This window comes from Macrobrachium nipponense, chromosome 24, assembly GCF_015104395.2.
Source record: "Macrobrachium nipponense isolate FS-2020 chromosome 24, ASM1510439v2, whole genome shotgun sequence".
Taxonomy (NCBI): domain Eukaryota; kingdom Metazoa; phylum Arthropoda; class Malacostraca; order Decapoda; family Palaemonidae; genus Macrobrachium; species Macrobrachium nipponense.
The window spans coordinates 17184002-17199412 of NC_061091.1; the positions used below are offsets into that span (position 1 = coordinate 17184002).

Below are 15411 nucleotides of genomic sequence, written 5' to 3' on the forward strand. Positions count from 1 at the left end.
AGAGGGTTAGAATACCCATCCCTCAGAACACTCACCATCCACTATTCAGCTCCTCTTTTGCTCCAGTCCTCCAGAAGGAATGAAGCCTGGTTCCTAATGACACATGGATGACGTGGCTCACTTGCGAGAGGCCGACTTTCAGGCAGGGTTCTTAACCCTCTTACACTGAAGGGGTATAATAAAAAATCGTCTCCCGTATGCCAAGGTCTCGGAGTGAGCGAGCCGAAGCGGAAAATATAATATATATATATGTAAGTGTTTACATAATAAAAATATGGAATGTTAGTCCCATATATATAAAATACTAAAACTAAAGAGGTCAACCAGATTGCTGCAGGAATGTGATCAGACTAGAGACGCTAAAGATGACGTATACAATAAGTATGTAGGCTAAGTTGACATGCCGTCACCTGTAGTCATTCAATGTTGTTTATAAACATTAGTCCAAGCTCCCTGCTTGAGACAACTACCGCCTACGTGATCTGTAGCGTGTCTCATTTGATTGTGTGTTCGTATGAAACTATGTCCATTGTATGTATGTTCATATGTTCGAACTACTGTCTGTTCCTTCATAACTTGTAACAGAGATGGTAGACAGGCAGAAACAGAGTGAGCTATCGTCTTTAGAAGACCTGTACCCTCTTTACCTAAGCTTTATCATGTAGAGGAATAGGATTAGCCATCATCATTGGCAGAAGCGATCAAGCTACGTTATTAGAAGACTTGTACAATCATATCTGATCTTCACCATGTAAAACTTCAGAAGAATATATAATTTTTATACTTAGTGTTTTCTACAAGAACCTCACGAACCATGAGTTTACACATCGTCGTAAAGATAATACCGACTTCGTAAGTGATCTACAAAAACCCCAGACACTCCATTGAAGATGGAAGTGCAATACCAACCGACTTAGCGTATAGATTATCGCTAGTCTAACATTACCTCATAGGGCGCCTTATCATACAAGGCACAAGCCCTAATATATATATATTATTTATACTATATAGTATATATATATATATATATATATATCATATATATATATATATATATATTTATATATCTATATATATATCTATAATATATATAGATATAAATATATATATATATATATATATACTTATATATAGTACTATAACTATATATATATATATATATATATATATATATATATATATATATATATATATATATATATATATATATATATATATATATATAGATAGATATATATATATATATATATATATATATATATATACTATATATATATATATATATATATAGATATATACTGTATATATTATATATATTATATATATATAGATATATATATATATACTATATATATATATAATATATATATATATATATAATATATATGAACTGCATAATGAGAACAAACAAGATGACTGGGAGGCCTCTTCTCGAGAGGGTTAGAATACCCATCCCTCAGAACACTCACCATCCACTATTCAGCTCCTCTTTTGCTCCAGTCCTCCCAGAAGGAATGAAGCCTGGTTCCTAATGACACATGGATGACGTGGCTCACTTGCGAGAGGCCGACTTTCAGGCAGGGTTCTTAACCCTCTTACACTGAAGGGGTATAATAAAAATCGTCTCCCGTATGCCAAGGTCTCGGAGTGAGCGCCGAAGCGGAAAATATAATTTTTTCAAAAAATCACAGCACGCTTAGTTTTCAAGATTAAGAGTTCATTTTTGGCTCAATTTTTTTGTCATTGCCTGAAGTTTAGTATGCAACCATCAGAAATGAAAAAAATATCATTATCATATATAAATAATGCAATATATGATAGCGCGAAAACAAAATTTCATATATAATTGTTTTCAAATCGCGCTGTGAGCAAAACGGTTAAAGCTAACAAGTTAATTTATATTTTATTGTATTGTACACTAAATTGCGATCATTTTGGTATATAATACATTGTAAAACGATCAAAGCAACACAGAGAAAATATTATCACAAAATGATGCATGAATTCGTAACGCGCGGACGCAAAAAAATGTTTTTTTCAAAAATTCACCATAAATCTAAATATTGTTCTAGAGACTTCCAATTTGTTTCAAAATGAAGATATATGATTGAATATTACTATACTGTAAGAGTTTTAGCTTACAATTGCAGTTTTCGACCATTTCAGACAAATTAAATTGACCAAATGTTGAATTTTTTATATATATATTTTTTATATGGAAATATTTCAAAAATGAGAAAAGCTACAACCTTCAATTATTTTTTTTGTATTCTAGATGAAATTGCACACATTTTCATATATAAAACTCTATGAAACGCCTAATATGAAACTGAGCAAATATAACGATAATGCGATGTACTCATTTCGGAGATTTGCGGCGGAGAATCCGCGCGCGGAGGGAAGGAAAGTTTTTTAATTTTAATTTTATTCCACCATAAATCTAATATTGGTGCTAGAGACTTCGAATTTGTTTCAAAATGACGATAAATGACTGAATATTACTAGACTGTAAGAGTTTTAGTTACAATTGCGTTTTTCGACCATTTTGGTAGAGTTAAAGTTGACCGAAGGTTGAAATTTTGGCACTTATCGTTATTTATATGAAAATATTTCAAAACTGATAAAAGCTACATCCATGGGTTGTTTTTAATTGTATTGTGCATGAAATTGTGCACATTTCCATATATAAAACTTCATGTAACGGCAAATTTTAAAATGGTGCAAACATTATGACAATCGCACGAAAAAAATTATGGAAGAGTTACCGCGGGGTCGTAAGGAAAATGTTTTTTTTCATAAATTCACCATAAATCAAAATATTGTGCTAGAGACGTCCAATTTGTTTCAAAATGAAGGTAAATGATTGAATATTACTAGAATATAAGAGTTTTAGCTTACAATTGCATTTTTCGACCATTTTGGTAGAGTCAAATTGACCAAAGGTTGAAATTTTGGCACTTATCGTTATTTATATGAAAATATTTCAAAACTGATAAAAGCTACAATCATGAGCATTTTTTTGTTGTATTCTACATGAAATTGCGCACATTTCCAAATATAATACTCCATGTAATGGCTAATTTAAAATGGTGCAAAAATTATGTCAGTTACAAAATAATTTCTGAGATGTGTCACTGATACTTTTTAGTGCAATAAGAAAGAAATTCGCGCTTGCGTAACGATTGTAAACAAAACAACGCCTTGATCCGTGAGCTCCCAGCATCCCCCAAGGCGCGTGATTCAAAAGTTTTTGGCTGGTAGGTAGGCCTATAAGTATTTTTCCGCAAATTTTTAAAAAAACTTTTTTATGTCGTTTAATACGTCCAATGGGCACCCGGGAGACAATTTATGTCGACGTTTAATACGTCCAATCGGCGTAAGAGGGTTAATCACCCTTCAAGTGAATCTAGTTGTACCCCTCTGAAAGCCAATTTTCCATCTCTCGCAGAGCCTTCTTTGACGATGATAGAACACCATCTTCAGAGGTCTTACTAAGTCTGATAGCTGATTACTCATCATAAAGGACGATGCAGGGGATGAAGGAGAAGCCGGTGAGAAAAAAAGCTTGGTTGTCTTCTCTTGTCAACCTGGGGTAGGGAAATGCTCAGGAGTATCGCACTTGCTGCAGGAGAGGTGAGGGCTCATTGCAGGCTCCCTTCACCTCTTACAGGGCAGCTGAGGAGACAGATCCCTAGCAGAAGACCTTCTCTTCAGAGGACGCAATTTGTCAGGAAAGTACCAAAAACGCCTCATGCTCGGAGAGGGCTCTCCTGAACTAGACGAAAGTTGGTTCACTTCTGAACACCTTTCCAACACCTGTCACTTGTCTCAACCTGGGACACTAGAAGTTAGACCGAGGGGCAGCTTCCCATGGGCAGACTCCACTGACCTCCCTTGGGCCTCTGGTATGCCTCCTCCCAGGTAACGGGGAGTATGGCAGTGACCTTTGCCTAGGGGAATCAGTGAGAGGAGCAGTCACCTCCTCCAGTCACTTCATTTGCACTTACACCTTCAATTTTTTTTAACTAATCCCAAAGGAACATTACTGATCATGTAGAGCAGTGTGACAGGATAAATCAAAGGCCAACATGAAAAACTCGCTTTATTTACCTCAGAGATCCAACCTACCAAGTGCCTACATCATTACACTTTGCTCCTGTCCCCCCTCACAATATAAGTAAACCGAAACAAACATCATAAACAAATGATGAGTGTGAAGCACAACATCATGCACAAATATTCTCATCAGAGATAACACCCTATAGCAAAGAGAGCAGCCAACTCTTAGGAACCATCTCGATGCCCTTGTCGGTGCACATGTGGACACTAAGCCAGTCTGGAGCACAATTTTCTGGTAAAGAAGTCTTGAATTTTTCTTGCAAGAGCTCCCATTGACCAATCCAAAAATCACATGACTTTAAAAACCTTAAATATTTTCTCGAGAAGTTGATCCAGCTCCGTCGATGAGAACATCACCTTTGTCAACAAAAGGGTTGATCTCAGTGATGAATCAATGAGCCCAAAAAAGTCCCTCTGCAAGACAGCCCGGAGGGAGTAACACTAAAAGAAGCCTTTCCTTGCTGTCTCCTCATTGAGAAGCAACCCTAAAACTTGTTGAAGGCATTCCTTGAAGAGGATGAAAGCACCATCTTAGGTAGCCTGAAAGAGTCAACAGGCTGGTGAGTTGTCAAGAAGGCAGAAGTGGGCAAAACTGGGGCGTGAAAAAGTCAAGGAAGCTTAGCAGTGTACCGCAGCAGGGCCGCATAAGATGAGGGAGCAGTGTCTTGATCTTAGTCTTCTTCTGATGATGATATCAGGGTTAAAGACAAGTCAGCTGAAGCCTTAGATGGACACTCATAAGACGGCTGACACTTGTACAATGATGGGCACTTATGAGAAGATGAAGGGTGCTTGGGAGCCAAATACTGGTGCTCTACTGCAAGGGGCACCAGAAAAAGTGTTCTGGACTGTCCCATGTACTGCAAGAAGGCTGGGAGCTGCGAGGCGGTTCTCTGAACCTCTTGCAGAGCAGCAGAGAAGAGCAGTTTGCATCCGCTGCATGGTTTTTCAATTGCCAAGACTCATCTGCAAAATGCCACTGGTACCTCTTGTCTGGAATGGAAGCCTCCGAACTAGAGGACAGACAATGGACTTCTGTATTGACACTTTTCCAATAGAAGCAACAGGGGTGACTACCAGTGGGCAGACCCCATCGATCTCCCTTGGACTTCCAGTATGCCTCCTGGCAGGTTTAGGGAAATATGACAGGGACCTTTGTCTAGGAAAGTCAGTTGGACAGACAGCCACTTTCTCCACTAACACTTCACTGGCAGTCCTATCATTCACTCTGTCCACTAGGATCTTCATGGATGCCTCCTGATTGGGCAACAGTGTTCACTATTAGACCAAATTTCTGGTTAAACCTTGATTCAAAACTGGCAGTGGGATTGGGGTCGGAAGTGTGTGAGCCAGGCAAAGGAGCATGTGGTAAAGTCAGAGGCCTGGGAATGGGAGACACAATAGGCACAGAAGCGATTACAGGAATATTAATATCACTATAAGAGTTAGGAATAGAATCCAGGCTAGCTAAATTCTTCCTATTGACCCTAAAAACTGCCTTCCTCCTCCTGTTTCTTTCTCATTTGGCTAAATGTAACTTTAAACCTTTCCATTTCTTGCCATCCCAGTCTTTACACTCATTACAGTTCAAATCTAATAAGCACAATTGCCCATTGCAGTCAGTAAGTAGGGTATGTGAGTCATGCGATGCCTTAGTTAATCTCAAATTGCAGCCTTTGCTGCAATAACAAAAACTAGCTGAACATGAGTCTGACATGCCAGTGTGCACACAAATCTGGTCAAAAAAGTCTTAATCAGTGAAAAAATATCTCCAATCATGAAAAAGTATCTTGATTCTAAAAAAAAATTGGTCTTAAAAAGAAAAACCTAACACTCGCTACTTTTGCTAGCCTTTGGCACAAATAGTGCCAAAGGCTACCAAAAGTAAAAATACTTCACCAACTGGAAAAACAATCAACCAGAAAAGCTATCAGAATTCCAAAACAAGCTGACTTCTTACAACTGATGTGCAGTTGTAAGCTGGCAGAAGGAAATTGTAATTCTTTGCCGAGTTGTTCCTCTCTTACCCCAAAGGTTGGCAGGGCTAGTCACCTACACAAAAGAAAGTAGAGCTACTGTATGAGTTGAATTATAGCTATGTAATTTCTTGGTAAGATACTTATATAAAAATAGGTTTTTCATATGTCAAAACCTGTTTTATTGCTTGCTCTAACCTTTTCATAAAATTTTTTCTATAAAAATAGTATGTGCAATTTTATGCCTGTTCTTGATGTGGGAAAGTAGTGTTAGCTAAAGAAGATGAAAGGATGTACTAACTGTTATAATCCTAAAGTCTTGACCAGCTTTTGCCATTTGAGTCTACATATAGTGAACTGAAATGTTTTCACTGATAACTATTGTGTTTTTCGTGTATTTCTGTGTTTTATTTTTATTTCATTAGTTGAGCAATAGGTTACTTGACATGTTTTTCAATACATAAGCCTTATGTTATGAAACATCTTCAGCAATATTGTGAAACTACTTGTTCTTTGCAAATCACTTATGTATACAGTTTTATACTTACAATTCCAATATAAAACACTGTTGCAGGAGTTAACAACTGGATAAGCCATGGCCAACGAGGTGATTCTACCGCCCCACTTCTCTCGTACTGTCTGGTCCATTTGTCGAGCCACTTACGGCAATCTGGAGATCTAAAAATCATAAGGAAGAAAATTTACCATGCAATATAGCCTGGATACAGATAACAACAGTTCATGATAACAAAGGTACAGTGCTACCACACTTTTTTGCAGGGATAGGTTCCAAAACCTACGGAAATGACAAAACCCCTCTAAAAATGCTGATAACTGCCAAATACCATGTACCTGTTAAACTGAAATGCTTATAACTGCCCATTTTAACAGTTCACTGCTTAATTTGATAGTCCAAACAAAATATACCAGAAATTATCATATAATAAAACAATGTAATAATATTTCAAACAAAAATATACCCCAAACCATCATCCCAAAAGTCATCTTAACCCCCCCAGTTCAGGCGAATATACGCTAATTCATACATACACCCATGACTGGGCTAAATTTAAGGATAGCCAATATAAAAAAAACTCATCAATGGAAAGAGAATGTATATTCACATGATATAAGAAAAAAAAATTCCCCCAAAAAAAGTCTGTACCTTCCAAGGGAAGTTGTAAGTGAATATTTCCCAGCCCTTGCAAGTCTCGTTTACCTATGACAGTCATAAAAAATATGCTAATTTGACAAAGTTATAAGCATTCTTTCTAATGTATTTTTATTATTATTTTGCCAAGTTGACATTACAGCTCAAACAATATCATAAAAGATAAAAAATAAAACTGGGAACAAATTTCTAGCATATTTATTGTAAAATATTTGCAAAGCATCCTTAGATGGGAATGTCTGACGACATTCCCCCTTACTGCCTGGTCCTATCCCCCTCTTCAGAGATTTTCCCCAACATATTCCCCTCCGGACATTTTCCCCACCCCCCCTAGTATACAAAAGTTACTCAATTACCCCAGTGATAGTTAAAGTGGTTGGGATGCTAGTTCTGCCAATTCTGTTGATAGTCTCGTTATCAAAGTGTACTTGGACAATGTCCTACACTCCAAATATATTCATGCAGCTGTCTTTTTTTCGAGTGCCACTTGGTAGTTCTTCAGTTTCAGCTGTTTATACTTTGTTACCCAACAAACAAAAGCAAAGCTATGAAGTTGTTATCAATGCAATAGTAGACAGATGTAAGGAACTGGGATTTACTCCTGATCCAACTGTTGTAATTACTGACTTTGAGATATCTGCCATGAATGCTGGTCAAGCAGTCCTCGGTCACCATGTCAGAACGCAGGGCTGCTTCTACCATCTTACACAGAGCACTTGGCAGAAAGTTCAAGTTCTTGTCTTGTGAAGATATAAAAACTAGGAGGAAATCAAACGCTTTGTTGGTATGCTCGATAGTCTAGCATTTCTACCCTTGACTGATGTTGAGGAGGGCATAGCATTTCTGAAAAATACAACTCTTGAAGGGCTTAAAAGAACTAGTTGATTACTTTGATTTAGTTTATGTATCTGGAAGCATTCGTCGTGTAAAGCCAACACCCTATGTTCTATCAGTACGAATCCGGTGCCATCCAACTCTTTTTCTTCCACAAATTTGGAATGTGCACAATGTTTCCCTGGCAGGAGGGGACCACACAAACATGTGAAAGCTGGAACGATGCGTTTCTCACTTGGTTGGCCACAAGCATCCATCTTTGTGGACACTCATTGATGCATTAAGGAAGGACTGTTCTTTGGTGTCCCTTGCCCAACTTCAGGAGGAACGTGGCCAGCCTCCCAAAAAACGTGTCAAACAGTCCACAAGACAACTTCAGAAGACTTTAGAACAAACTTTGGGGGCTGCTGGTTATTGTATTCAACCCTAAATATAGGAATGTATTGAATATTTTAATCCGTAATGCAAAAAATAAACTAGTTATCGTGACTCGAGATGGAATCATGATAGTGTATAAAGACCAGTAAACAATCACTTATCTTTAGTTTGTAAGAGAAATATTGTAAACATTATGCAGTGCAAGATGCGTAGATTATTATATATATATATTGTGTGGAATTGTTAGTTATAGTATAATATTTCTTTATATTAAGTGTTTTGAAGGGTTAAATACGTTAAATGGTGGTTTAACTCTACGTAATCTTTAACAAGTAGTTAAGTATTGTCCTAGAGGGAAAAATGTCGGGGGGGGGGATGTCCGGGGAGGGGGGATGTCCTACGCTCTTACTACCTAGACTAGAGCAAGACTGAGGGCTTCTCAGCTGGGGATTGGTACCAGACGGCCCCAACGAATAGCTAGAACCCACGAATAGTTGAAACCCCTATAAAAATGCTTAAAACTGCCTATTTGGTTAGGTAGAACTCAAGAAATACCCACTAAAAATGTTTATACCTGGTTTTTTAATAGTTTTATCACAAAAAGTGCATTTTATGATGAAATTGATAAAGAAAAAAAAAAAAATAAAATTTTGGATATTTCTCATAGAAAAATACTGCAAATAGACAAATTTTCCACAAATAATGGGAGACAATGTTCCAGAGAGAGACCCATGCATATGTAGTCCATGAATACGGGGGGTTCACTGTATATCTACAATACTTTTCCACCACCCCGAAGCTATATGTGATCATATGTATACGAAACCTGAGCTGTGGGGGTTAAATTACCCATTTTACAACTATTACTCTTCAAGTAACAATTTACTAATTTCAAAATATTACAGTGCCCAAACCATCATCCCAAACATCATAAGACACCTGAGATTAGTATCCTTTTACAACTGTCACTCTCAAGTAGTATAAAGCTCCTTATAATGCTTATAACAATGATTAACTCATTTTAAATAATTAATATTTATGTAGACAGCAAAATATATAGTGTTTATTACAAATTAAATAAATTTTTAATTCAAATTAAATAAATCTGTCTTACAGAATGCTTGGCAACTACATAATCAAGTTACCCCTGTGCTGTACACATATAGGGCTGATGCATTTGTATAATAAGGCGCCCTGTGAGGTTATTTAGACCTGCGATAATTTTACGCTAAGGTCGGTTGGTTATGTCTTTCCATACTCATTGGTGTGTCTTGGATTTCGATGATAATTTACGAAGTCAGTATCTTCTTTGGTTATGACGACGGAGATGTTTCGACGCATGATGATAATTTCTAAGTTCATTCAGTATCTTCTTTCTGATGTGAGGTTTCTAGTAGAAAACACAGAGTACAAAAATATCTCTACTCTCTGAGACTACATGATGAAGATCAGATAAAATTGGACAGGTCTTCTAATGATGATGGCTGATTGAATTCTGACTTACAATCTGGTTTACAAATCATAAAGGAAGCAGACAGTAGCTCGAACATACGAACATACACACAGATGACATAGATTACAAGTCACGTAGGCCGTTTGAGTTATAGGTCACAGTGGTTGTCTCAAGCAGGAAGCTTGGACTACAGTTTACAAAACAAATGAATGACCACAGGTGACGGCAACTAGACACTGACTGATTACAACACGTCATCTTAACCTACTTTATCATATCTGGTCTGATCACATTCCTGCAAGCCAACTGGTTGACCTCTTGGGTCACTGGTTTTAATTAATCATAGTTTTAGTTTTATATATATGGAATAACATTCCATATATTATATTATGTAGCACTTACACACATACGCCATTTTCTCTCATAGTATTGTAAGTATTAATCCCTTTAAAATTATCACTTATTCACTTTTTTTTGTATAACAACTCTGTTTATTCACTAATTACAGCAGTACCTCAGGATACGAAATTAATCCGTTCTGAAGCGGCCTTCATAACCTGATTTTTTTTGTATCTTGAACCAAATTTTACATGTAAATTGCCTAATTCGTTCCAAGCCCTACAAAAACACCCCAGTAAATTTTATAATAAAGCTAAATTGACCAATAAACAATGAAATACAACAATTTGGACCATTCAATACCTAACCTAACTGTGATTACCTGTAAATAAAGTTTATTAGTGTTTATTACAAGAAATACTGTATGTACGTATGTAGTAAAATGTGGAATCTTACCTTTCGAGTGAGGCGATCTATGAAAGTGGCAACAGAGGAGGAGGACAAATGGCAGAAAACATAAACACTTAAGTTTACAAAACACATTAAAAAATGGCAGAAAATATTAACACTAAACTTTATGAAACACATTAACAAATGGCAGAAAACATTAACCCTCTTACGCCGAAGGAGTATAATAAAAATTGTCTCCCGTATGGAGAGGCGGTCTTGGAGTGAGCGCTGAAGCAGAAAAAATATTTTCTTCAAAAAATTACACTGTGCTTAGTTTTCAAGATTAAGAGTTCATTTTTGGCTCCTTTTTTTGTCATTGCCTGAAGTTTAGTATGCAACCATCACAAATGAAAAAAAAATATCATTATCATATATAAATAATGCGATATATGATATCGCAAAACAAAATTTCATATATAATTGTATTCAAATCGCGCTGTGAGTAGAACGGTTAAAGCTAACGAGTTAATTTTATTTTTGTTGTATTGTACACTAAATTGCAATAATTTTGGTATATAACACATTGCAATTTTGGTATATAACACATTGTAAAACGATCAAAGCAACATAGAGAAAATATTATCACAAGATGATGCATGAATTCGTAATGCGCGGATGTAAAAAAAATGTTTTTTTTCAAAAATTCACCAAAAATCTAAATATTGTTCTAGAGACTTACAATTTGTTTCAAAATGAAGATAAATGATTGAATATTACTATACTGTAAGAGTTTTAGCTTACAATTGCAGTTTTTTACCATTTCAGACGAGTTAAAGTTGACCGAATGTTGAATTTTTTTATATATTTTTTTTATATGCAAATATTTCAAAAATGAGAAAAGCTACAACCTTCAATTATTTCTTGTTGTATTTTACATGAAATTGCGCACATTTTCATATATAAAACTCTATGAAACGCCTAATATGAAACGGAGCAAATATAACGATAATGCGACGTACGCATTTCGGAGATTTGTGGCGGAGAATCCGCGAGCGGAGGGAAGTTTTTTTTTTTTAAATTCACCATAAATCTAAATATTGTGCTAGAGACTTCGAATTTGTTTCAAAATGAAGATAAATGACTGAGTATTACTAGACTGTAAGATTTTTAGCTTACAATTGCGGTTTTTGACTATTTCGGTAGAGTCAAAGTTGACCGAACGTGGTTTTTTTTCTATTTATCGTGATTTATATGCAAATATTTCAAAAATGAGAAAAGCTACAACCTTCAAATATTTCTTGTTGTATTCTACGTGAAATTGCGCACATTTTCATATAAATAAAACTTTATGTAACGGCTAATTTAAAATGGTGTAAACATTACAACAATCGGACGAAAAAATTTCAGATTTTTTTGAAAGTTTTTTCATAAATTCACCATAAATCGAAATATTGTGCTGGAGACTTCCAATTTGTTGCAAAATGAAGGTAAATGATTGAATATTACTAGAATATAAGAGTTTTAGCTTACAATTGCGTTTTTCGATAATTTTGGTAGAGTCAAAGTTGACCGAAGGTTGAAATTTTGGCATTTATCGTTATTCATATGAAAATATTTCAAAACTGATAGAAGCTACATCCATGGGTTGTTTTTAGTTGTGTTGTGCATGAAATTGTGCACATTTCCATATATAAAACTTTATGTAACGGCAAATCTAAAATGGTGCAAACATTACGACAATCGCATGAAAAAATTTATCGGAAGAGTTACCGCGAGGATGTAAGAAAAAAAGTTGTTTTCATAAATTCACCATAAATCGAAATATCATGCAAGAGACGTCCAATTTGATGAAAAATGAAGGTAAATGATTGAATATTACTAGAACATATGAGTTTTAGCTTACAATTGCGTTTTTCGACCATTTTGGTAGAGTCAAAGTTGACCGAAGTTGAAATTTTGGCACTTATCGTTATTTATATGGAAATATTTCAAAACTGATAAAAGCTACAATCATGAGTATTTTTTGTTGTATTCTACATAAAATTGCGCACATTTTCATATATAATAATCCATGTAACGGCTAATTTAAAATGGTGCAAAAATTATGTCAGTGACGAAATAATTTCTGAGATGTGTCACTGATACTTTTTAGTGCGATAAGAAAGAAATTCGCACTTGCGCGCCTGCGTAACGATTGTAAACAAAACAACGCCTTGATACGTGAGCTCTCAGCATCCCCCAAGGCGCGTGATTCAAAAGTTTTTGCCTGGTAGGCCTATAAGTATTTTTCCGCGGATTTTTTAAAAAACTTTTTTTATCAACGTACCATACGTCCAATCGGCACCCGACAGACAGTTTATGTCGACGTTTAATACGTCCAATCGGCGTTAAAGGGTTAAAAATCAGTAGTTAGTCACATAAGCAATATGAAAAAAATGACAAATTTTCAAAGAAAATTTGTATTTTTCTTAGCTACAACCTTCGGTCTTAAGAACAAGATATTGCCTAGCACCTAGCTGGATCTGCTTAAATCACAGATGAAAGCAAGGAATCTTGAGAGATCTGGCAACGCTCGCGTATATCGGGTGAAGATTGGTCAGTAACCAAGCACCTACGTCTACGCGTCAGTCTTTTCCGGGTTCGACCTGTGTTTGCCGGTGAAAAGGATCCTGCTGCTCACTTTTCTAGTATAAATAGGTTCTAAATATACCAGAGAAAAAAGCTAGCATGGTATGCTGAGGTTACTACCCTCGCGCAAGCACCCTAAGGGCGTCGGGTATAAAGTACAAGGCGAGTGGAAGGCTCTTTTCACAGGTCTTCTGCCAATTAGAGGTTTCCTTTCCGAAATCCCTCTCATGGGGAGAGCCGTCGCAGTGGCTACTACCTCCCCCTCGCTACTGCTACTACTACCCAACCCGAGCGCCATCTTCAATCCTGTTTTAGAACTGGTGAACCGATGACGCGTTTTTTTTTGCTCTTGGTAAATTGTGCATTTAAGTGGTTATTTCGAGATGGCTTTTTTGGAGATGACTCCTGCACCAAAGCTGAGTACCCCAATTTCCGTTTTTCGTAATTTATAAGGTTGCGGAACTTGCCAAATTAGCCTTCGGCCCCGTAGAAAGTGTTGCGGGGAAGTCGGCGTCCCCGCCATTTTGTGAGCATGAGCAAGAATGTGTGGGAATTAGGTACGCATGTTTTAGCCGAAATAGGAATAAATCAGAGATATTATTGCATTAAATGTACCTAATTCATGTGTTCACCTGTTATTATTATTAGAAATTAAGTCGTAGAAGTACCGAATGCGCTCATGACATACCCTGGGGTAAGTCTGGGGGCTAGACAGAGGGCGTTAAAAGTATGTTACCCGTCCACCCCCACCCCAGCTCATGAGAGTGTCCGAGCTAATCTAGACATAATACGTATTAGATTGTCATGTTTGATAGGCTATGAGCAGTCTATTATTTAGTAGGAGAGGGAGAGAGAGTTAGAAATTCTTTCTCTCTTCCCAACGTAATTTTGCATGAATTACTATTTACAAAATAAATAGATGCAAATATTTCTATTCATTAATTCACAGAAGAGTTGCCACCCATCAGTTCAGCCCAAGTAGATTAGTAAGGTAGGCTAACTGTCCTTAACCGTTAACCTTATGCCTCTTCCCCTGACAGAGTTAAAACTCTTCAGGAGGGACATCAATGATAAGGGAGCCCCCTCTCTCTTTCATTTTGCGGGATCTATCCTCCTGGCCAGTCTGAATCGAATAAATTCGAGTTTGGTAGGTTTAGTTGAGGGCTACTGTCTGCATAATGATATCCTAGAGGAGATTTAGCCTAACATTCCGAGTCGGTAACGATCTCGGTTAGTCAGCTAGATCCATATCAGTTATTTTTCCATACATATAATTTTTTTTTTAAAAAAAAAAAATAATTATCTTAAAAATATTATTAATTATATCTTAAAAATATAATATATCTTTTTAAGAATATATTATATGTCAGTTGAAAAATTTAATATCTAATAAATAATATTATATATTATTAATTAATATATTATAATTATAATCGTTATATTTATATTTTCTTATATAATACTATATATATAAATATATTCGGTATATTATATATAAATATAATAATATATAATATAATATCTATTATATAATAATTAATATTAAACATATTCTATAATAATTATCTTTTATTATAACTAATTTGATTAATTCCTTAATATTAAATATCTATAATATTATCATATAAATAATTATTATTTAATAAAATAATATATTATATAATTATATCTTATTATAATATCTAAGTAATTATATAATAATAATATTTATTCCCTTATAAATTATTAATAATATAATAATAAAATATAAATATAATAATATATATCTAATAATAAACTATATATTATCTTTATAATATAATCCCTATTATAATTTATCGTAATAATATAAATAATTTCCCTTTATATAATAGTATATTATATTATAAGTATATTCATCCAATAAAATCTTTATATATAAAAATTTTATCCCTAATTAATATAATTATATTTTTATAATATAAATTAATCCTTTAATATATATTAAATCCCTAAATATAGATCCCCTTAATAATATATATCTTATAAATATATATCCTAAATATATATCTATTAAATTATCTATAATATTTATATCCTATATTAAAATATCTTATATAATTTATAAATTAAAATTAATACTATATATTAATAAATTATATAAC

At 35.0% G+C, this 15411-nt stretch overlaps 1 protein-coding gene across 2 annotated transcripts in view; it reads right to left on the reverse strand.

Annotated features, from left to right (window-relative positions):
* Nucleotides 1–15411, reverse strand: part of LOC135205485 (uncharacterized) — a 144113-nt gene that overhangs the window by 27977 nt on the left and 100725 nt on the right. For both annotated transcript variants that reach the window (XM_064236196.1, XM_064236197.1), the window contains exon 7: nucleotides 6644–6773. In XM_064236196.1, coding sequence (XP_064092266.1) covers nucleotides 6644–6773 — 130 coding nt within the window. The remainder of the gene's footprint in view (nucleotides 1–6643; nucleotides 6774–15411) is intronic.